Source organism: Hyla sarda, chromosome 6, assembly GCF_029499605.1.
Source record: "Hyla sarda isolate aHylSar1 chromosome 6, aHylSar1.hap1, whole genome shotgun sequence".
Classification (NCBI taxonomy): Eukaryota; Metazoa; Chordata; class Amphibia; order Anura; family Hylidae; genus Hyla; species Hyla sarda.
Genome location: NC_079194.1, coordinates 218,930,428 through 218,954,937, shown reverse-complemented (window position 1 = coordinate 218,954,937; position 24,510 = coordinate 218,930,428). Strand labels below are relative to the sequence as shown.

Genomic DNA, 24,510 nt, shown 5'->3' with positions numbered 1-24,510 from the left:
ACATGGTTGACAGGGGGGGGGGGGTGTACATGGGTGGGGGGGTGTACATGGGTGGCAGAGGGGTTTAGGGGGTATAGAGGAGTGCACATGGGTGACAGGAGTGTAGAGAAGTGTACATGGGTAACAGAGGGGTGTACATGGGTGGCAGGAGTGTAGAGAAGTGTACATGGGTGACAGAGGGGTATACATGAGTGGCAAAGGGGTGTAGAAGAATGTACAAGGGTGGCAGAGGGGTGTAGAGAAGTGTACATGGGTGGCAAAGGAGTGTACATGGGTGACAGAGGGGTGTAGAGGAGTGTACATGGGTGGCAGAGGGGTGTAGAGGTGTGTACATGGGTGGCAGAGGAGTGTACATGGGTGACAGAGGGGTGTAGAGGAGTGTACATGGGTGGCAGAGGGGTGTAGAGGTGTGTACACGGGTGGCAGTTGGGTGACAGAGGGGTATACATGGGTGGCAGAGGGGTGTAGAAGTGTGTACGTGGATGGCAGAGGGGTATAGAGGAGTGTACATGGGTGGCAGAGGGGTATAGAGGAGTGTACATGGGTGACAGAGGGGTGTAGAAGAGTGTACATGGGTGGCAGAGGGGTGTACATGGGTGGCAGAGGGGTGTAGAGGAGTGTACATGTGTGGAAGAGGGGTGTAGAGGTGTTTACACGGGTGGCAGTGGGGTGTAGAGGAGTGTACATGAGTGACAGAGGGGTATACATGGGTGGCAGAGGGGTCTAGAGGAGTGTACATGGGGGACAGGAGTGTAAAGAAGTGTACATGGGTAATAGAGGGGTGTACATGGGTGACAGAAGAGTGTACATGGGCGGAAAAGGGGTGTAGAAGTGTGTACATGGACGGCAGAGGGGTGTAGAAGAGTGTACATGGGTGGCAGAGGAGTGTAGAAGAGTGTACATGGGTGGCAGAGGGGTGTACATGGGTGACAGGAGTGTAGAGAAGTGTACATGGGTGACAGAGGGGTATACATGGGTGGCAGAGGGGTGTAGAAGAGTGTACGAGGGTGGCAGAGGGGTGTAGAGGAGTGTACATGGGTGACAGAGGGGTATAGAGGTGTGTACACGGGTAGCAGTGGGGTGTGGAGGAGTGTACATGAGTAACAGAGGGGTATACATGGGTGGCAGAGGGGTGTAGAGGAGTGTACATGGGTGACAGGAGTGTAGAGAAGTGTACATGGGTAACAGAGGGGTGAAGAGGGGTGTACATGGGTGACAGGAGTGTAGAGAAGTGTACATGGGTAATAGAGGGGTGTAGAGGGGTGTACATGGGTGACAGAAGAGTGTACATGGGCGGAAAAGGGGTGTAGAAGTGTGTACATGGGTGGCAGAGGGGTGTAGAAGAGTGTACATGGGTGGCAGAGGAGTGTAGAAGAGTGTACATGGGTGGCAGAGGGGTGTACATGGGTGACAGGAGTGTAGAGAAGTGTACATGGGTGACAGAGGGGTATACATGGGTGGCAGAGGGGTGTAGAAGAGTGTACGAGGGTGGCAGAGGGGTGTAGAGGAGTGTACATGGGTGACAGAGGGGTATAGAGGTGTGTACACGGGTGGCAGTGGGGTGTGGAGGAGTGTACATGAGTAACAGAGGGGTATACATGGGTGGCAGAGGGGTGTGGAGGAGTGTACATGGGTGACAGGAGTGTCGAGAAGTGTACATGGGTAACAGAGGGGTGAAGAGGGGTGTACATGGGTGACAGGAGTGTAGAGAAGTGTACATGGGTGACAGAGGGGTGTACATGGGTGACAGGAGTGTAGAGAAGTGTACATGGGTGACAGAGGGGTATACATGGGTGACAGAGGGGTATACATGGGTAGCAGAGGGGTGTAGAAGAGTGTACGTGGGTGGCAGAGGGGTGTAGAGGAGTGTACATGGGTGGCAGAGGGGTGTAGATGAGTGTACATGGGTGACAGAGGGGTGTAGAAGAGTGTACATGGGTGGCAGATGGGTGTAGAAGAGTGTACATGGGTGGTAGAGGGGTGTAGAGGAGTGTACATGGGTGGCAGAGGGGTGTAGAGGTGTGTACACGGGTGGCAGTGGGGTGTAGAGGAGTGTACATGAGTGACAGATGGGTATACATGGGTGGCAGAGGGGTGTAGAGGAGTGTATATGGGGGAGAGGAGTGTAAAGAAGTGTACATGGGTAAAGGGGGGGGGTAGAGGGGTGTACATGGGTGACAGAGGGGTGTAGAAGAGTGTACATGGGCGGTAGAGGGGTGTAGAAGTGTGTACATGGGCAGCAGAGGGGTGTAGAAGAGTGTACATGGGTGGCAGAGGGGTGTAGAAGCATGTACATGGGTGGTAGAGGGGTGTAGAAGAGTGTACATGGGTGACAGGAGTGTAGAGAAGTGTACATGGGTAACAGAGGGGTGAAGAGGGGTGTACATGGGTGACAGGAGTGTAGAGAAGTGGACATGGGTGACAGAGGTGTATACATGGGAGGCAGAGGGGTGTAGAAGAGTGTACATGGGTGGCAGAGGGGTGTAGAGGAGTGTACATGGGTGGCAGAGGGGTGTAGAGGTGTGTACACGGGTAGCAGGGGGGTGTAGAGGAGTGTACATGAGTGACAGAGGGGTATACATGGGTGGCAGAGGGGTGTAGAGGAGTGTACACGGGTGACAGGAGTGTAAAGAAGTGTACATGGGTAATAGAGGGGTGTAGAGGGGTGTACATGGGTGGCAGAGGGGTGTACATGGGTGACAGAGCGGTGTAGAAGAGTGTACATGGGCGGCAGAGGGGTGTAGAAGAGTGTACATGGGTGGCAGAGGGGTGTAGAAGAGTGTACATGGGTGGCAGAGGGGTGTAGAGAAGTGTACATGGGTGGCAGAGGGGTGTACATGGGTGTAGAGGAGTGTACACGGGTGGCAGAGGGGTATACATGGGTGACAGAGGGGTGTAAAAGATTGTACATGGGTGGCAGAGGGGTGGCCAAGGTGGACATGGATGACAGGGGTGGTGGACATGGGAGACAGGTGGGGGGGGGGTGAAGAGGGGTGACAGGGGGGTGAAGAGGGGTGACAGGGGGGTGAACAGGAGTGACAGAGAGGGGTGAATAGGGGGTGGACATGGGTGACAGAGGGGTGTAGAAGAGTGTACATGGGTGGCAGAGGGGTGTAGAGGAGTGTACATGGGTGACAGAGGGGTGTAGAAGAGTGTACATGGGTGGCAGATGGGTGTAGAAGAGTGTACATGGGTGGTAGAGGGGTGTAGAGGAGTGTACATGGGTGGCAGAGGGGTGTAGAGGTGTGTACACGGGTGGCAGTGGGGTGTAGAGGAGTGTACATGAGTGACAGCTGGGTATACATGGGTGGCAGAGGGGTGTAGAGGAGTGTATATGGGGGACAGGAGTGTAAAGAAGTGTACATGGGTAAAGGGGGGTAGAGGGGTGTACATGGGTGACAGAGGGGTGTAGAAGAGTGTACATGAGCGGCAGAGGGGTATAGAAGTGTGTACATGGGCGGCAGAGGGGTGCAGAAGCGTGTACTTGGGTGGTAGAGGGGTGTAGAAGAGTGTACATGGGTGACAGGAGTGTAGAGAAGTGTACATGGGTAACAGAGGGGTGAACATGGGTGACAGGAGTGTAGAGAAGTGTACATGGGTGACAGAGGTGTATACATGGGTGGCAGAGGGGTGTAGAAGAGTGTACGTGGGTGGCAGAGGGGTGTAGAGGAGTGTACATGGGTGGCAGAGGGGTGTAGAGGAGTGTACATGGGTGACAGAGGGGTGTACATGGGTGGCAGAGGGGTGTAGAAGAGTGTACATGGGTGGCAGAGGGGTGTAGAGGTATGTACACGGGTAGCAGGGGGGTGTAGAGGAGTGTACATGAGTGACAGAGAGGTATACATGGGTGGCAGAGGGGTGTAGAGGAGTGTACATGGGTGACAGGAGTGTAAAGAAGTGTACATGGGTAATAGACGGGTGTAGAGGGGTGTACATGGGTGACAGAGGGGTGTACATGGGTGACAGAGCGGTGTAGAAGAGTGTACATCGGCGGCAGAGGGGTGTAGAAGAGTGTACATGGGTGGCAGAGGGATGTAGAAGAGTGTACATGGGTGGCAGAGGGGTGTAGAAGAGTGTACATGGGTGGCAGAGGGGTGTAGAAGAGTGTATATGGGTGGCAGAGGGGTGTAGAGAAGTGTACATGGGTGGCAGAGGGGTGTAGAGAAGTGTACATGGGTGGCAGAGGGGTGTACATGGGTGATATTGGGGTGTACATGGGTGTAGAGGAGTGTACACGGGTGGCAGAGGGGTATACATGGGTGACAGAGGGGTGTAAAAGAGTGTATATGGGTGGCAGAGGGGTGGCCAAGGTGGACATGGATGACAGGGGTGGTGGACATGGGAGACAGGTGGGGGGGGTGAAGAGGGGTGATGGGGGGGGGGTGAAGAGGGCTGACAGGGGGGGTGAACAGGAGTGACAGAGAGGGGTGAATAGGGGGTGGACATGGGTGACAGAGGGGTAGACTGGGAGTGGTCAGAGGGGTGGACAGGGGGGGCAAACATGGGTGACAGGGGGATGGACAGGGGTGACGGAGGGGTGGCCAAGGTGGACATGGGTGACAGAAGGGTGGACACGAGAGACAGGGGGGTGGACAAGGATGACAAAAGGGGTAAAAGAGGGGTGACAAAGGGACAGAGAGGTGAATAGGGGGGTGGACATGGGTGACAGAGGGTAGACTGGGGGGGTAGACTGGGGGGTGGACAGGGGGGTGGACAAGGCAGACTTGGATGACAAGAGGGTGGACATGGGTGACGGGGGTGGTGGTGGACATGGGTGACGGGAGGTGAACATCGGTGACGGGGGGGTGGACATAGGTGACAGGGGGGTGGGGTTGTACAGGGTTGATAAGGGGTAACAGAGGTGTGGAAGCGGTACAGTACCTTAAGCAAGCCGGCACAGGAATCCGGCGCAGCTTCCACGGTGAGTTCCATGGCATCTTCCCCTCTTCGGTGTAGCAGGGCACCATTTTCGAGGGGGGATGCTGGTAGACGCTGTATGCGCAGCGGACATGCAGGCTTCCCTTCCCCCCGGCGGCACCGTGAGTCACAGGCGCGCAGGCCGGGGTGGGAAATTTAAAAAAAATCCTGCGGCTCCCCAGTTGGGAATCACTGCTCTAGATGATCACAAATGCAGTTCAGATGTTCTAGTAGGATGTACCTGATATTTGCTTAGTTGTACCTCAAAGCAAAAGCCATGGTCCGCAGAGAGCTTCCAAAGCACCAGAGGGATCTCATTGTTGAAAAATATCAGTCAGGAGAAAGTAACAAAATAATTTCTAAAGCATCATATTTACCATGGAACACTGTGACGACAGTTATCATCAAGTGGAAAAAATAAGGCACAACAAAGACGCTACCAAAAACTGGACATCCCTCCAAAATTGATTAAAGGGGAAAGAAAACTGGTCAGGGAAACTTTCAAGAGGCCTACTGCAATATCAAAGGAACTGCAGGAATTTCTGGTAAGTACTGGCTGTGTGCTACATATGACAACAGACTGCTATATTCTTCATATGAATAGGCTGTGGGGTAGGGTGGCAAGATGGCCTTTTTTTTTTCTTTATAAAGTAGAACATCCAATCTGACTAAAGTTTGCAAAATCAAACATCAAGTCCCTCAAAAGCACATGGGAAAATGTGTTATGGTCTAACAAAACCAAGGTTGGACTTTTTGACCATAATTCCAATAGGTATGTTCGGCTTATAAACAACACTGCACATCACCCAAAGAGCATCATACCCACAGTGAAGCATGGTGGTGGCAGCGTCATGCTTTGGGGCTGTTTTCTGTCAGCTGATACCAAGGCTTTAGTCAGGGTGGAGGGAACTATATACAGTTCCAAATACCAGGCATCATTAGCACAAAACCTTCAGGTATCTGTTAGAAAGCAGAAGATGAAGAGGAACCTTAACATTTTGGAATGGCCCAGCCAGAGCCCAGAACTTAATTCAATTAAACATCTGTGGGGTGATCTGAAGAGGGCTGTGCACAGGAGCAATTGCTGTAATAAAATCAAAAGGTGCTTCAACAAAGTATTAGTTTGAGGGTGTAAACACTTATGCAACCAGGTTATAGTGTGTCCTTTCTTTTTCTATACCCCTCAAAGATTCCAGGTCACATGACCTGCTACTAAGACCAGGCTTCCTGGCACTCAACAGCACATTTTACTCCAGAATGCCTTGATAGTCTTGAGATTCAAGACACTCTGTATCAGATGCAGCAAAACAGCCTCAAAACATAACCAAACCTTTTCCATGCTTCACAGTAGGTAGTATGTTTTTTTTTTTTTTGTATGCTTCATTTTTGCGTCTGCGAACATAGAGCTGATGCTTCAATTTTGTCTCATGTGTCCACAGGACATTCTCCCAGAAGCTTTGTGGCTTGTCAATATGCATTTTGGCAGATTTCAGTTTCCATTTATTATAATTTGCTTTCAGAATTGGTGTCCTCCTTGTCTTCCATCAAGTCCGCTTTGGCTCAAACAGTGACGGATGGTGTGATCTGACACTGATGTACCTTGACCTTGGAGTTCACCTTGGAATGTCTTTGGAAGTTGTTCTGGACTCTTTAATTACCACTTGTATTATCAGTCTCTTACTGTAGATTTGTCATAAATTTTCCTCTTGTGGCCACGTCCAATAAAATTGTGCAGCTGTACTCACAAGAACATCAAGTTTCATTATTTTGTTTTTCAAAATGATTCTGTTGAACCACAATTCAAAAGCAATGTCTGATTTCCATTAGTTAATTTTTTCTGTACATTTTTATTATTACTTTTGTCAGTTTCAAGGTATTTCAGGGTATTTTTTGTCTTTAACGGAAGGGTATGAACAATTTTGTCCACGTCTTTATCACTGCTAGAAGGAGAAGAGGAAAGATTGAATCCCCACCGATCAGTAAGTTAATCCCTATCCTGTGGATAGGGGATAACTTTGCAAATTGGGAACCCCCATTTAATGGATTAAAGAAAAGTTGCTTACATTTTATTAAAATAAACTGGATCACAAAACAGTTGAAAATGAAATATCTTTAATAATAGTAATATTCTATCTAGTCCTAACCTGTAACAACATATGCTTATACACTATAATGTATCCCAAGTGACATCTCATGTGTTTCACTGAACCCTACTGCAAATGCATCATACTTTATTCCTATTGGTAATGGGTCTTAGTCTGGGTTCACATATATCCAGCATCCGGCTCAGCAAACCCAGCCTAAGACTCAACACAACTGATGTCTCAACTGATGACAACGTTAATCAGTTTTCATCAGCTGTTTAGCATTTGGCGTCCATTATTTCTGAACACTGGGCAGGGAAATGCAGCAAGACACGTCCCACCGTACGGCACCCTTGCAGCCTTTCCAACCAAAGGAATGGATCAGTTCTATCATCAGTATTCCTCCTGAGGGGTGTGTGTGGGGCTTTACTTATTTCAGTAGTGCACCATACTGTATCACAAGTGCCAGTGCCACCATGCAGTATCCCAACTGCAATCCTGCCTTTCTGTATTTAAATTATCAGTTTGCCATACTATGGGGGAGATATATCAAAAACTATGTAGAGGAAAAATCTCCCTATATACAGTATTCCTAGTTCCAATTTGTCACGTCCCACGGGTGTGGACCCACTGTGCCACAAGTGGCTGCTGGCCAAACTTTCAGAGTGGGGCAGGCAGATGCAATAGAAGGCGTCAGACGCAGCAGAGCTGAATTAGGTGACTTTAGCAGGCAGGTGCTGTAACAACAGCAGAGCAGTAAAGCTCAGGTGCAGAAAACTGGAACACAGCAGACAGCAGATACTGGAACACGGCAGAAAGGGACCTTCGCTGTAGTAAACTACAATGTTGCTCAGGCACCACAGGAATGGAGGAGTGCTCTTTTATAGGTGGTGCCTGGCGGGAATTGGCTAGGAATCCAATAGGGAGTGCACACTGGCCCTATATGTCTCAGCCAGTGCTCGCGCGCAGCCCCTAGAGGACAGAGGAGAAACTGCAGCCATGGCAGCAGCAGGACATGGTACAGAGCAGTAAGAGATAGGATAGACAGTACACTGGTGGTTTTCAACCAGCGGCATTACACAAAGCTTTTAACTGTATCTTAAGTGTTATTGTGTCATACCATGTGCCACTGAGCCATTTTCTGTGCGCAAAGCATTACAGTACCATTGTACCAACGTATATGTCTTTGTACTATAATTACTAGTTTGTGATTGGTCTTCACATTACATATCAGTCACCGGTGGCTAGCCACTCTGTTATTTCATGTTTCATTGTGTCACTGTACTGAAAACATTGTCAATATAGCCACAAAAAAAATGTCCCCAAAAACTAGACTAGGTTATCCTCATTTGTACACAGTCACTCACCAATGCTCTTCTTAATTCCAGTATTCTTTGACAGAGCCATGAGGAATCCATAGAAAGTCAGCCTGGGGGCGCTGTTGAGAATCTCTCCAATTAATGGCATAGGAGGACTGGAACTAGAGAAAGGAAACCAAATCATTCTGATGCCAGTTATGTTATGTATATATCAATATAATACAATAAAAATATTACATATGTGTCTCTGTTATAGCATTCTGTACATTACAGACAATCTCTTCACATTGGTGATCACTGTGAATAGCCATCAAAGGAAGCGTATGTGAGTATTAAAAAATGTGCAAAAATATACAAAAAGAAACATCTATGCCAATGGTGTGGTGCCCTCCCTGGACTGGTGGACAGAATTTAATATCACTTATTCTGCTTCTCTGCTGCCTGTGCCATACAAACACTTCAGCACTAACAGAACAATGGCAGAGAAGGGGCACCCTTTATTGATAAGTGGATTTGCAACACCCATTTGTCAATTTATTTGTATATTTCCAAGAAGAACAACAGATCTAGTTCATGGAAATATAGGTATTTAAAAAAGCTGCTAAAAGTTTCACTTGAACCCTAGTATCTTGCTTTCGAAGAGGAGTGGGAGACAATCATGATGGATTACATCTGGAGGATCCTTGGCCCACTTTCTTTTCCATTTCCATAGGATACTATCAAATGTAGGGCCTTGTGTTGGGTTTAGTTGCTGTGGCAGATGGCACTTGAATGTGCAGTGACATAAATCAGGTCTTTATGAACAGGAATGAGACTAACTTAAAACCAGTCAGTGACTGCAATATTATATTATGTACAGTTCCTAAATACATGAGGCAAAATGAAGCGGAAACCCAACTAAACTGATGTAGAACTTTTCACACAATTTCACACAAGGAATCCACCTCTTCACTACAGACTAAGATGTCAGCCAGCAGAGTATAATGGGGAAAATCAAAAGACTTCTAAGAGAATCTGTCACAGTAGAACAACTTCCCTTTATATGGAATTCTGTTCTGCTATGACATGGCAGCAGCATCTCTACAAGAACCAGCCCCTGGCAAAACAGAGGTTACATAGATTGCCTCTCCCTCTGGACCTGGCATAAACATGTACAGTCATGGCTGTAAATGTTGGCACCCCTGAATTTCTTCTAGAAAATGAAGTATTTCTCACAGAAAAGGATTGCAGTAACACATGCTTTGCTATACACATGTTTATTCCCTTTGTGCATATTGGAACTAGACCAAACAAGGAGGAAAAAAAGCAAATTGGACATAATTTCACACCAAACTCCAAAAATGGGCTGGACAAAATTATTGGCACCCTTTCAATATTGTGGAAAAATAAGATTGTGTTTCCACTTCTTAATGGGAATCTGTCAGTTGTATTTGCTGCTAATAGCTTCAGATACAGGTAAATAACTATTAGGGTATAAAAGCATACAGGACCTTTTCTGGAGATAATGGTGGTGTCAAGGAGGTGGGGCCAAAATGCTTAAGTGTCATAGATTGGCAGGTCTCCCTGTTTGTCCCAACTGGTTCTGCTTACAATCAGAGGGGCTGGGAGGTAAGGATTAGTAAAGAGGTGTGCCAGGCTTTGGCATTTGAGCAGCATGGTTCTGCCTCCTTTACACTTGACAACCACCATCATCTCCAGGAAAGGTACAGTTTGCTTTTATCCAATGGTGTCTGCAGCTCTTAGCAGACAATACAGCGGACAGATGGCCTTAAAGAGTAGCTCCCACCATCCTTTTTTTTTTCTGTCCCTACCTATTGCCCATCTATCCCTAACCCCCTCCTTGCCTTAATTTTTTTTTTTACTATATTAAAAATGCCTGGTAGTGTGCTCACTACCAGGCAGACTTCCCCAGCAGGCACAACGTCACTGATGCCTTCTGGGGGGGGGGGGAAAGAATAAGTTACGGCCATGACATGACTGCAGCACTACCCCGTCCCTACACCTCCCCCCCCCCCATGTTGGGAACCCCGAACCGCGCTTCCCCCTCCCCCACCCCCCAGCATTGGAAACCCCGATCCCCGCTCTCCTAAAGAAATACATACTGTACATAGTGCAGCAGCGGCGTGCATAGGCAGCAACATCGGCATCTTAGGGAGGAGGGGCCGGCGTGCTAGCGTGTGAAGTCAGGGAGCCAATATGCTCTCAGCGCTCGCTCCCGCCTGTCTGATTGACAGGCACGGAGCGGGCACAGGCTAAATGAATACGGACCGATTGCCCGGCAGGCATCGGTCCGAATTCAGGCGTGACGTCAAGCCAGGCTGCAGGCAGCCACTAGGTGGGAGACCCCTAGTGGCCGGTTTTCAAATGTAAAATGCATAATGTTAATAAAAATAAAAATAAAAAAAAGAATGTATATTAGAGATATGTTGTATATCTGAATCTGCTGACTAAATCTGAGGATTTGTACTTTTTATGATGCAAATTTGGTTGCAGTTTTGAGCAAAGATCTTTGCCAATTCTGCGTCAAACAGTGACACAGGTGCATAAACAAGAGAACGGATTGCCCTTGAAAACCATGGGATGTTGCCTCTACATGGTTTTTACATGGATTCTGCTACTAAATCAGAGTTAAAATTCATGCATATAAAACGGTGTTAATGGTGCTTAGAAGGATATCTGAAAAAAGTTACTATATACAGTATTTATCATATTTATACATGGAAGTAAATCAGCATTAGCATTTAAATACAAATTAAAATTATCTTTTTTAAAGTATTCTAAAGTTGCCCATACATGTAAGAGCAAAGCATCCAAACCCAACAATTTTGCCAGGACCTGATAAATGTCTTTTGTGAATGCGAGTGTCCTGACTCTCCCAACAGATTATGTTGCTCTGCCAGGCAAAATGTGTATGGGAAGGATGGTGTGCAGCTATTAAAAGCATACGATCACTTTAGTTTGCTTTTTTGTGACCAACAAACTTTGGGTACCAAGAGGCTAGATTAGTTTTGGAAAAACTGTCCTTTAGTGTAATAGAGTAGAAAGCAAGTGACAAGCATTCTGATCGCTATTCTGTGCAGTCCAGAACAGGGCATAGGAATTCTACATTTTTAGAAAATTGAAATTATGTTGAATTGTAAAAACAAACTACAAATCCTAAGAGAAAACATTTTATTTTATAACCCCCACACTATTAACATGATTGTACTGTTAATAAGAAATGCCATATCTATGGCTGCACTTTTTCATGGATTATTAGCCCGAAAACCATTTTAGTTTGTGGTCAGCAACAGTCAAATAGGCGTGGCTGGGGGTTCGCAATGCCCCGCTGAGCGCTCGCTCTGTGAATTCACATTGGGCCTGTGATGTAAAGTTCCCTCCGCAAACGTCCAAGGCATCAGGAGCGCTTGCGCTGAGGACCTCTGTGTCTATGACACAGCTGTGCCAGCGCTGATGTAGGTACGATAGGCCTGGTGGTGGGGCATTGTGAACCCCCAGCCACGTCTATCCGACTGTTGCTGACTACAAAATAAAATGATTTTCGGGCTAATAAACCATGAAAAAGAGCAGCCAAAGATATGGCTGCATTGCATTTCTTATTACCAGTACTATCATGTTAATAGTGTGGGGGTTATAAAATTGGTGACAGTTGCGCTTTAACAGTGTGTTATGTACAGAGCAGGTGGAGCTGCTGGTTCCTATATCAGTGCAAAGTACTATATCAGCCACCTATATCAGTGCAAAGTACAAGTACAAACAGGACTGAGGCACATTCAAACTGTCTCCCTATAAAACTGCCACAACACAAGCAACAATACATAAAAGGAAAAGCCACTGAAGCAGAAAGAGCAGAGCCGCACGCAGCAAAATCACTGATAATACAAGACGGGGTATATAGAGTGTCATGAACAGACGCAGAAATGATCTCCAATAACACAAGTAACAATCCATCTGGGGTGCCATGGCAACAAGATGTCAAAACAAATCCAGAATACTTGGTGTAGCCAAGCAAGGCAATTCATGGGAGCAGAAATGTAGCAAGTTAAAAACCTGACACATACAAAGGCAACATAATAGCTATCATGTCAGCAGGAGGAGAAAGGCTGGCACAACAGAGGCTGCAGCAACATCTATGAATCATGGGTCATGCACAATGGGAAATAAGTATGAAGTACAAGGAATTGTACTGGGAACCCCAGCATTCAGAGATTTATGGCATCCAGGAGACTTGGTTCACTCTTTATTTACCCAGATACAATACAAGTCTAAACAAAAACAGAGCTATAGCCTGGGACTGCTGTGGGGTGCAGGACTGCCTGGGATCCCGGGATATAAATCTGTCCTGGTCATGTGATGGACACACAGCTCTCAGACTGACAGAATGGATACTGAAAAATTGTCTAACCTTTCACTATACAAAGCTGCAACCAGAACACCCCTTTAGATAGATGCTGTAATTTCAAACAACTTCCCTCCATTTGCTAGAGCCCCCCCCCCCCCACCTGCATTCTCCTAAACAGGGCTCAAGACTAAAATGCCTGCTCCTTCCCTCCTGTGCGCTTTGCAGCTCCCTACCTTCCAAGAGGCACTTGAGCTGAATAGCAGTGAGGACCCACTCAGCCAATCACCTCAGCAGCAGCTCAGTGCTTAATGTTACCCTTTCCTTGCTGTGCTGCTGCTGTTTTTTAGTTTCTGCCCACATAGCACCTTGCAAACTAAGGCAATCTAGTATTGTACTGTATAAATCATCAGCTCAGCATAGTGCCAGCCTGTTTTGCCCAGTACACTTTCTCCAGCGCTATGTCATGGCATCGCTAAGAGGAGTATGCTGTGATGTGCTGTGATTAACCAACAAAGTAATGTAAAGGAAGCCCTATATGTGTACTACTGGCAAACAGCCCAGCCCTATCCCCCCTGGGCTCCCAGGAGTCTAATAACAGCAGTGATAACTCTAAAATCACCTTGTCACCACTCTGAAGGGTTAATCTAACAAAATCAGTCAGGTTTTTAAAATCAATTTGAAACAACAGGTACATTTTATGGTTAACATGCATCAAAAAGTTAATTATTTGTACATGCCTGACTTATTCTTGGCCCTCCTCCTATACGCCAAAGTCCACTCAATAAGTATGTAGTGGATGGCAGACATGTTGTAAGAAGGCACTGGAAAAGGGTCTAGACAATCTATCATTCTTTTCCAATTTATTTCTCTATCTTATCTAAAATATATCTCTTTATTTTCTATCTATCTAAATAGCATTTGTGAGGTCAGACATGGATGGTGGACGAGAGGACCTGGCTTGCAGCCTCTATTCTAGTTTATTCCAAAGGTTTTAATGAGGTTGAGGTCAGGACTTGGTGTGGCCAGTCAAGTTCTTCCACAAATCTATCTATCGAATCTATCTATCTACAGTACCTATCTATCTATCTCTGCATTCCCTCCAACACAATTAAAAACATACCAATATGTTCAAGTGACATCCTATGTAATTGGCTCTAGTGTGCGTTTGCATGAGATATAGGACATTACATTGTAAACCCCCTTGGGGACACTTTTGTGAATAGAGACAATTTTTGAACAGCGCTAATGGGTGTGTTGACGCTATATAAGCAAATGAAGAGAAACATAAATAAATTGTCAAACTCTGCAGCACATCTGTAAGGAAACTGACTCTCCTCATTGTTCAGTTCTGTCATAATTGTATATAATTGACTTTCAAGCGCTGATGGCTTTGACCACAAATGCTTCTCCTAACCATTATTACCGCACTTCAGGCCTTCTACAAACATTACACCCTAATCCGTCTCCTTGTCCTCTCTCAATAAGAGCAACACCCTCAAGGCTCAACTCTAAACACAGATCTGATAAGTGACTAGAAGTGGCTGGAGATTTACAGAAAGTGCTCAGACCTCTTAAGGATCAAGAAGTGTTAGGAATCTCGGCCCTAGAAATAGCCCCCTTCTTCATTTTCACCCCATCCTCCCAGTTGCAGGGTTTACAAAAAGCACCTAAGGGAGGCTACAGCCATGTGACCTAGGTATTTACTCAACTAAGCAGAACACACCCATAGGAAGAATGTGCCATTCTCACAGGGATTGCATTGCACAACAGTCAAGTACAATGTAGAGAGCGGGTTCCCAAACAAAAGATGCTCAGAATGGCGGGGTCTTACACTACATACAACACTTACATCAGTCCAGTCAAACAGTGACATTGCATATAAAGTCAGGATTGAGTGGCTGCTTTAGTGCCCATTATGCCAATTCTGGAGGACCTGACCTGTCTATGACACAGCCAATCAACTGATTTCATTGAGAACTGGGTAATGTGTTATTTCCCCTTTGGAGGTGTGGTAGGAGAATGTAGCATACACAATGTACAGATGCTTCCAGCATGAGGACTCTGTGTGTGGCAGTCCCTGGTGCTGAAGAGAAGCCTGCGAGTGAGTGGGTAGCTATTATAATTTATTATATAACAGATTCATCCAATAGATACAGGCCTAATAAATAGCACAGTGGAAGATCAGGGACACTTTTGGCTGTTATTGCCCCTGTGCGCCAAGGACTCTGAGCGGTTGTCCATTGTACATTTGATAATTTGCCATTGGTCTGCAGTGCTTCCTATGTCCTTTTCCATGGCTTAGACCTGTATCTGTGAGCTGTAGTTACCCCAGTTATTGCTTCCACCCAGTAATTTCCACCAACATGGCAAACCCTACAAATACACCTTGCACAGCCAACCATGCAATTAGAAACAGACTGAGTATCAAATGTATAAACAGTAGAGCAAAGAAAGTGTTGGGTGGCTGTATATGATGCAGTGGTGATACTGTGTAGAGTTCACTGAGCTATAATTAGGGTCCCACTTTCTGCCTCCGAAAAATACAAAGGAACCCCAGAAGTTTGTGTATCTTTATAGTTTTATAGGTATTGTGGTACATGAGCTTACATAGTTTAGAAGTAGCATTGGCTATGTATAGGCTATGTTTAGGTCTGGTCTGCAGTCTTGACTAGTCTGGGGGGTCTGCATCAGTTTAGGGGCACTGCACACTCACCAATCAGCTGTTTGGGCAAGCCACAGCATCTGGATGAATGCAAAGTACATTAGCCAAAAGCCTCAGCTCTGTGCATAGTGGTGGCGCTGACTTACAATAACTCAGCACTCAATAAATTACAAGGGCTGAGTTGCAGTAACCTGTCACTGCCACTACACAATGTACAGAGCTGAGGCTTTCCAATTAAGTACATTATGTACTTCTGAGTGCTGCAGCTCACTCAAACAGCTGATCGGTGGAGGTGCCAATTGTCGATGCCCTGTTGACCAGATAGTGATGGCCTATACAGGGATTAAGCCATAGATATCTGAAATTGGAGAATTCCTTTAATGCAGTGGTCTACATCAATTTAGGGCTATGGTGCTGAAATGTGTTATAGTAGACCCTTGCATTACCCATGAGATAAATCTGTTTACTAAAGATTGTGTTATGCCATTTCTCTATTATTCCTCCTGGAAAAGTATGAATTATGCCTAGGCTACATTGAGACTTTTTGTAGACCAACTTATTGATTTCTACTATGGAACCACAGCTGCAGTACAAAACAATACATGCAGTTGTATACAGTCTTGTGGACTGCAGCCGACATATGATCAAGTAGTGCTACATATGTTTCCATGAATCCCAAGCCTGTTTAACAACTGCGCGCTACCATTTCCATTGTCGAAAAGATACTGTCAGCAGTTATTGAACACTGTCAGAGTGTAGGGCCATAGCTCTTTGACAAGGGGTAGGTTTTATCAAGTGACAATACCACACAAAACCCGGGAACAGATGCTGTGTGGTTTTCCATGTCTTCCTTTACAACCTCTTTACAATTGCCTTTACCTTATCACCTGCACTCCATGTAGTCATACATACCTGTGATGGTCTCGTTCACATAGATTCTCCAAGCACTGATAAAACTGTGGGGCCTCCACACCCTCGAGAGATGTGCTATCACTGTAGGGCTGCCGCTGGAACGGTGTTGCGGAGCGGGATGTTGGCACAATAACAGTGTTTATGCTCTTACCAGTGAGCAGTTCCTGATAAACAGCAGCAGCACAGTCCAGAAATTCTACATATGTTAAACACACAAGAATGTATTAATTACATCACATACAACACCAAGCTGTAAAACATGCCCCATAACTACAGAAGTGAAGCCCAAAGTAAATCACTGGCCTTTACCCTCAAATCTAGGAAACAAAACTTCCTGTAAGGAGCTGGCAACATTAGGCAGACACCGCTATAGAGACAACAGATACTTGTCAGCTTGTGCATTCTAATGATAGGCCCTGTGTAAGACTTGACACTCACCAGAGTAATAGAACTGGATCTGGAAGGCATACAGGAAATCAGAGAATGACATGAGGCAGTCCATTGCATCATCCATCAGTACAATTCTGGCAGGAGAGAAAGCAAGAGACTGAAAGCAGACATTAAGGAAAAGGACAGGGGCTCTGTCCATTACATCTGATATAGATGAAGTATGAACAACATGTTACCAAAAAAACTAAAGATAGATAAATAGATGGATGGATAGATAGATATCTTCTGGAGAAAAGAATCAGCAAAGCCTAGATAGATGTTGGGTGGCCGCAGGTGGAAGACTCAGGTCGGGGTCTCAGAAGGTTAGCAAAAAGAGAATCACATATAGCACCCCATTTGGTGAATAGTTTTATTCCATCAGGTGAACGGATACAATGTTTCGGTTGCCCTTGCAACCTTTTCAAGCATAGTTAAACAATGACCCAAGGGGTGTATAAATATGTGGTGCAATCAGAGTACATGAATTAATCAAACAATTAACGTGCAGATACAAGAAATACAGTATCATATAGTAAATGTAAACATATCAATGATTGCGTGCAAATACTGCAGTGCAGGTACATTATAGTAGCATTCGTGATCAATAATCAAAGTACAGTAATCCAGCTAGTGATAATTAACGTGCAGGTGAGTGTACTTTAAAAACATAATCAGAGGCAGAGACTGGAAACCGGAACAAACAAGAAAAAACATGCGTTCGGCTGCGTGATCTTGGATGGAGCCGCTTGTTGCATAGTTGCCATAGAAGCAGTGGAAGTATGTCATGAGTCAAGGGAAGTAGAGTAGATAGCATCTCCTGTCACCTAAGCAACGCTTTCGCGCATGCGTATAAGAAAAGATTGGGCATTTTCGGCTATCTTGGAGCATAGCAAGCACCATTCTGAACTTCTGGCAATACAAAAGCCTGTGAGAAAAGGGTACAGAATTAGGAGCACTGTGTTCAACATCAATGTGGGCCTAGCAAACCCATAACACTCCAGCAAGACCGTACTCACAGATGATAACCTCAGAGCCCTGAGTGACAGCCACGGACGTGGCCACACATCATGGCATCAGAGGGTATTCATCTGCGAGTACGGTCCCGTATTCATTAGTATGATGTATTCCTGCTGGAGTGTTACGGGTCTGCTAGGCTCACATTGATGTTGAACACAGTGCTCCCAATTCTGTACCCTTTTCTCACAAGCTTTTATATTCCAAGAAGTTCAGAATGGTGCTTGCCCTGCTCCAAGATGGCCGAAAAAGTCTGATCTTTCCTGATACACATGCGCAAAAGCGTTGCTAAGGTGACAGGGGATGCTATCCACTCTACTTCCCTTGACTCGCGACTTAGTTCCGCTGCTTCTATGGCAACTATGCAACAAGCGGCTCCGTCCAAGATCACGCAGCCGAACGCATGTGTTACGCCGAGCGCTCCGGGTCCCTGTTCCTCCCCGGAGCGCTCGCGGCGTTCTCCTCTCTGCAGCGCCCCGGTCAGACCCGCTGACCGGGAGTGCTGGACTGACATTCGCGATGGGGATGCGATTCGCATAGCGGGACGCACCCACTCGCGAGTCGCATCCCAAGCCACTTACCCGTCCCGGTCCCTGGCTGACATGTTCTGGCGCGCGCGGCTCCGCTCTCTAGGGCGCGCGCGCGCCAGCTCTCTAAGATTTAAAGGGCCAGTGCATCAGTGATTGGTGCCTGGCCCAATCAGTCTGATTAGCTTCCCCCTGCTCCCTGTCCATATTACCTCACTTCCCCTGCACTTCCTTGCCGGATCTTGTTGCCTTGTGCCAGAGAAAGCGTTTAGTGTTGTCCAAAGCCTGTGTTCCAGATCTCCTGCTATCCTCATTGACTACGAACCTTGCCGCCTGCCCCGACCTTCTGCTACGTCTGACCTTGCTTCTGCCTAGTCCTTCTGTCCCACGCCTTCTCAGCAGTCAGCGAGGTTGAGCCGTTGCCGGTGGATACGACCTGGTTGCTACCGCCGCAGCAAGACCATCCCGCTTTGCGGTGGGCTCTGGTGAAAACCAGTAGCAACCCTAGAACCGGTCCACCGACACGGTCCACGCCAATCCCTCGCTGACACAGAGGATCCACATCCAGCTAGCCGAATCATAACAGCATATTTTTTCTTGTTTGTTCCGATTTCCAGTCTCCGCCTCTGTTTATGTTTTTAAAGTACACTCACCTGCACGGTAATTATCACTAGCCGGATTACTGTACTTTTATTATTGAACACGAACGCTACTATAATGAACCTGCACTGCATTATTTGCAAGCAATCATTGATATGTTTACATTTACTATATGATACTGTATTTCTTGTTTATTCACTTCAATTGTTTGATTAATTTATGTACTCTGATTGGTTGTACCACAAATATATATACACCCCTTGGGTCATTGTTTAAATATGCTTGAAAAGGTTGCAAGGGCAACCGAAACATTGTATCCGTTCACCTGATGGAATAAAGCTATACACCTTTGATTCACCGTATGGAGTGCTGCAGGTGATTCTCCTTTTGCTAGAGGGATAGATATTACAAGGATTAATAAAGAAATATGAGAAAGACAGACAACAAGTTAAGTATGACAGATAAATATGAGATAGACAGATCCAACAGATAAATATGAGAAAAAGTTATGACATACAGACAGATAGATATAACAAGGATTCATAAATAAATAGGAGACAGACAACTAGATAAATATGACAGACTACCTGAACACCTGACGTTGTCCGTTTTTTCCTTCCTAATCCTTGTTGGGGAGGAAAATCAACAAAGGAGGAAGCTTTTGACTTCATATCCCGTCCTCATATATTGTTGTAATATTCCAACCCCATATCCCGACCTCATATCCTGACCTCCTATCCCGTCCTCATATCCAGACCTTCTATCTCGACCTCATATCCCGTCCTCATATCCCGACCTCCTATCCCGTCCCCCTATCCTGTCATCATATCCCGAACTTCTATCCCGACCTCATATTTTGTCCTCATATCTCAACCTCATATCCCATCCTCATATCCTGACCTTATGTCCCATTCTCATATTCTTTCCTCAGGTGGGACTGATTTGTGATGAAAATATTGTAAGCAGAAAATAGAAGGGGGCTTGGCTTTGTGGGACTAGGCGTGATTTGCAAGCCAGAATGATGCACAAAAAGGGTAGAGAATAAAAGAGGTGGGGCTTAAAATGTGCGCGTGTCTCTGTGAGATGAGGGGTGGCTTGCAAGCTGGATTGACACATTCACCAGGAGATGCAGAGCGGAGCTTGTGGAGTAAGGTACTGGAAGTCCCATATACTTGCATGAGACTTGAAACAAAAATCCATATTTTATATAAGGGTGTTGGTAAGGGTTAATTTAACCATCATATCTTTTTATTTGACATATAAGTAATATGTGTACAAGCTATTATTGAAATATCTCCAGCCGTACGGAAGTTATGAGGGAACATATATTTCCCATTGATTTGCATGGGACTTTAAACAAAAACCCCGACCCTGGCAAATGGGGGTGAGTAAGGGTTAAATCACCTATCCTATGTTTGTTGTTGACATATAAGTAACATGTGTGCCAAGTTTCATGTTAATATCTTTAGGCGTTTGGACGTAATGCTGGAACATGCACACACACACATTAAGTTTTTTTTATATATATATATATATATATATATATATATATATATATATATATACATATACAACAGATAAATATGAGAAAAAGGTACGACAGAAAGATAGATAGATATAACAAGAATTCATAAATAAATAGGAGACAGACAACTAGATAAATATGATAGATAAATATGACATACACAGATGCAAAATATGATAAAGAGTTATGACATAGATAGATAGATATTACAAGAATAAATAAATAAATATGAATAGACAGAGAAATAGATAGATATGACAGATAAATATGAGATACACAGATGAAACAGATAAATATGAGACAAAAATATGACATACACTGCTTAGACTAATCTCAGAAAAAAAGCTCTGTTCAATTTCTAGAAACAGCACCCTTTTTGTCGATAGGCTGTGCCTAGTATTGCAGCTTTTTCTATAGATGACTAAGTGATCCAAAAATACCCTATTTCCCACATATAACTAATTTATCTTTATTAAATAACCTTAGACACACCAAAATGAAGGATTAAAATTGCCAGTGTTCTTCACTCCATATAATGTTATCCGTCAATAATTAATTAATGCCAGACTGGCCGCTACATCTGTCATCAAGTAGATCCCCTTATGCATCTGCAGTATGCATATAGGCCTCTGGAGTGATCACGGTGTTAAAATCACTACTCAGCCCCCCTCAACATGTTTCGCTGCCTAACGCAGCTTTGTCAAGAGGACAGTGGGCACGCTGCGTTAGGCAGCGAAACATGTTGAGGGGGGCTGAGTAGTGATTTTAACACCGTGATCACTCCAGAGCCCTATATGCATACTGCAGATGCATAAGGGGAACTACTTGATGACAGATATAGCGGCCAGTCTGGCATTAATTAATTATTGACGGATAACATTATATGGAGTGAAGAACACTGGCAATTTTAATACTTCATTTTGGTGTGTCTAAGGTTATTTAATAAAGATAAATTAGTTATATGTGGGAAATAGGGTATTTTTGGATCACTTAGTGATCTATAGGAATTATTGCGATTGTACCCGCCATATATTGGTCTTCTGAGTATTGATTGGTATTGGAGCTTTACCCATTCAAGTGAATTCAATAATAGATACAACCCAAGGTGAAAAAAAGGAACTATATGGTCTTAAAATGTAGGAGTTTATTGTCCTGAAGAATAAATGATCAATCCCCTTGAAATTTAGTGTGGCCACATGGTATACAGGATATCAGCTCCTGTATAGAGATCAGTGTACATAGAAGCAGCAGTATGATGTAGTGATATCTCTTTATATGTACCTACTGACTGTAAACAGCAAGCAATGTATAAAAGCATGAAATATCTGCCGTGTACATATGCTGCTCATATACAGTGGTCCCTCAAGTTACAATATTAATTGGTTCCAGGACGACCATTGTATGTTGAAACCATTGTATGTTGAGGCCATAACTCCATTGAAACCTGGTAATTGGTTCTGAAGCCCCAAAATGTCATCCATAAATAGGAAAAAAGTGAGGATTAAAGAAAAAGAAATAGATAACTAATAGAGATAAAGCAAGATCGTACATATAAAAGTAAGAAAGATCTGCTGGGAGCTGTAAATCACTGTCTGTCAGTGTTTCCCAACCAGGGTGCCTCCGGCTGTTGCAAAACTACAACTCCCAGCATGCCCGGACAGCCAAAGGCTGTCCGGGCATGCTGAGAGTTGTAGTTTTGCAACAGCTGGAGGCACCTTGGTTGGGAAATGCTGGTCTATGTAGAGGACAGGAGCTTCTTCAGGGTTCTGTACATAATACACAATGTCCTATAAAAGTAACATGGAGCCGCCCTCACCTGGTGTCCAAAGGAGCAGCTAACCCTGGTACAGGTAAAGAGTACAGAACATGTAATACTTCCCTGTACTGTAGGGGTGCTACCAGACACCAGTCAGTGCATGCACTTCAGTAATACAGGGGTTTTACCAGTAAAATGCCCATTCTGATTGGTCAGTTCCTCCAGCCATTGACACGTTTCACAGATCTGGACTGTCCGTAACATTGTATGTTGAGTCTGGTTTCAAGTTACAATGGTCCAGAAAAGACCATTGTATGTTGAAACTATTGTATGTTGAGGCCATTGTAAGTTGAGGGATCACTGTACAGTATTAGACGGGTACTGTAGAACAGAGTGACTAAGAAATAAATGCCTTTATTGTTTATGAACAGCTAACAATAGGGTGATTGACAGAGCCAGCAGAAAACACCAAGACATTAACTTCGGAAGTTATGTAAGGTTATTACTCTGTATTATGTGTCGTGTTTACACTGAGTGAAAGACCCGTTTCATGGTTCCCTTAGATCATTTATATTCTCCAAGTCATTTACAGTAAGAGAATTACCAAGGACAGCTTTAGGTCAAGGCAAAGAGGGGGGAAATTATTTTGGTACACCCACTTTTAGGGGGACACAATAAAAGAACGTCTTCGGTTTTATTTGTTTACTCTACATTGGGAGAAATCTACTAAGGAAAATGTGCCAGAAATATGTCTCCAAGTACACCAAAAAACTGCCTATTTTCATGTGTGTTTTGGACATATTTCATACTTTACTAGACACTTTTGAAAAGTGGCCAGAAAAGGGGGTGTGGATAAGTGGAATTGTAAGTTGTATTACATTTATTTATGATGTGGGCAACTGTTTTGGTGCTAAATATTGGAGTAAACTAAGCCCATGAAGATGAGTGAAAGGAAGAGAAAAGTGTCAAACATATCTAGAAATAGCTGCCAAACCTATCACATAGCTTGCTCCACTGTGGTAATTTGGCATTACTTCTGCCTGTCTGGTTTAGTTTTGTTTCCCTCATTGGGATTATGTCATTCCTCTATTAGGCTAGGATTCCATTGGGTTTTTTTCTGGCAGTTTTTGGAAAAACTGACACTGCACTTTTTGAGAAAGAAGTGTATTCATAAGGAATGGGAAATATAATGGAAGGACTTACACTTCTCCTCCCTTATGGATCCACTTCTGACTTTGGCTCAAAAACTGCAGTGGCAGTATTCCAAAAACTGCCAGAAAAAAACCAAGTGGAATCCTAGCCTAAGCCACCCTAGAAAAAGAGGATCCTCTCTCAAATATATAAAATGGTCACTCACCAGGGCCCCTGCCCTTGTACCACCGCTCCTTCCGCCATACTGGCCAAAGTTTTGTATGCTGTCCTGTTCATATGGAGCTACAATAAAGAATACTGCTGACAAGCTGAATGGTGAGTGCTACATCTTCTTCCTTCCACTACATATTACATGGTATATTCATATATCTGTCTGTGCTTTCATAACTTTTTTTATTTTATTCTTTGGTGCCAAGAGGTGTTCTCAAGCCCCTGATGTGGCACATGCTGAAATGCTTTCTCACTTTCCTTCCCAGTCCTATCCCTGCCTGATTGACAGTCAGCTTGAAGTCAAGCCATGTTTCCAAATGTCAAACCTGACCATAATTTGTATGCAGAGGAAAAGAGATCTTAAAGTCCTGCCCGTCAATAAACCAAGGACAATGGTGGGAGGAGAACCAAGGAGGCCATCCAGCATTCAGCACTTCATATAAGCACAGACAAATATATGAAAAGGTATCATGAGTCTCATTGTCCTTACAGCTAGCTAGCAGTGTAAATGTGATACGTAGCTGACAGATTCCTTGTAAGCTAAAAAGAAGACCCTTATAAAGGGGCAGTGATTGGTGGGTGGCACTGTAAGTATAGATGCTATGCTCTGCAGCTTGGGGGAAAGCAGTGTCACTGGCCGTGGACGGGCCCCGAATGGAGTGGAGAAAGAGAATTTAAAGTTTTTGTTATTTTATTAGGCAGGCTGGGGACAATAGGAAAATACTACATTTTATTGGACAACCACTTTAAGCAACATATAGCCATTCATCCAAAGCTGTATGTAGGCTAGAAATAGCCTTTTTTAATATAGATTCGCCGGATCAAAACAAACTTTTTCGGAAAATTCAGCGAATCGGCCGAATTGAATTCTTTAAAAGTTCGCTCATCTCGAATGTACACTTCTTTACACCACATTCATAGCAGTAAAGACAAAAGGATTGCTGGCAATGACATAATACACTGTAATAAAAAGTTTTCCAAACCCCAGAGATTTGAGACATTAGGGTTACAGCTTTTTTGTTCCTTATATCACGCTCACAAACACAATTGCCAAAGTATTA

At 44.8% G+C, this 24,510-nt stretch overlaps 1 protein-coding gene across 8 annotated transcripts in view; it reads right to left on the bottom strand.

Moving 5' to 3' along the window:
* Nucleotides 1-24,510, bottom strand: part of CSTPP1 (centriolar satellite-associated tubulin polyglutamylase complex regulator 1) — a 173,628-nt gene that overhangs the window by 7,867 nt on the left and 141,251 nt on the right. For all 8 annotated transcript variants that reach the window (XM_056526457.1, XM_056526461.1, XM_056526462.1 and 5 more), the window contains 3 exons: nucleotides 16,675-16,760; nucleotides 16,237-16,432; nucleotides 8,369-8,481 (listed from right to left, as the gene is read on the bottom strand). In XM_056526457.1, the coding sequence (XP_056382432.1) occupies nucleotides 8,369-8,481; nucleotides 16,237-16,432; nucleotides 16,675-16,760 (395 nt within the window). The remainder of the gene's footprint in view (nucleotides 1-8,368; nucleotides 8,482-16,236; nucleotides 16,433-16,674; nucleotides 16,761-24,510) is intronic.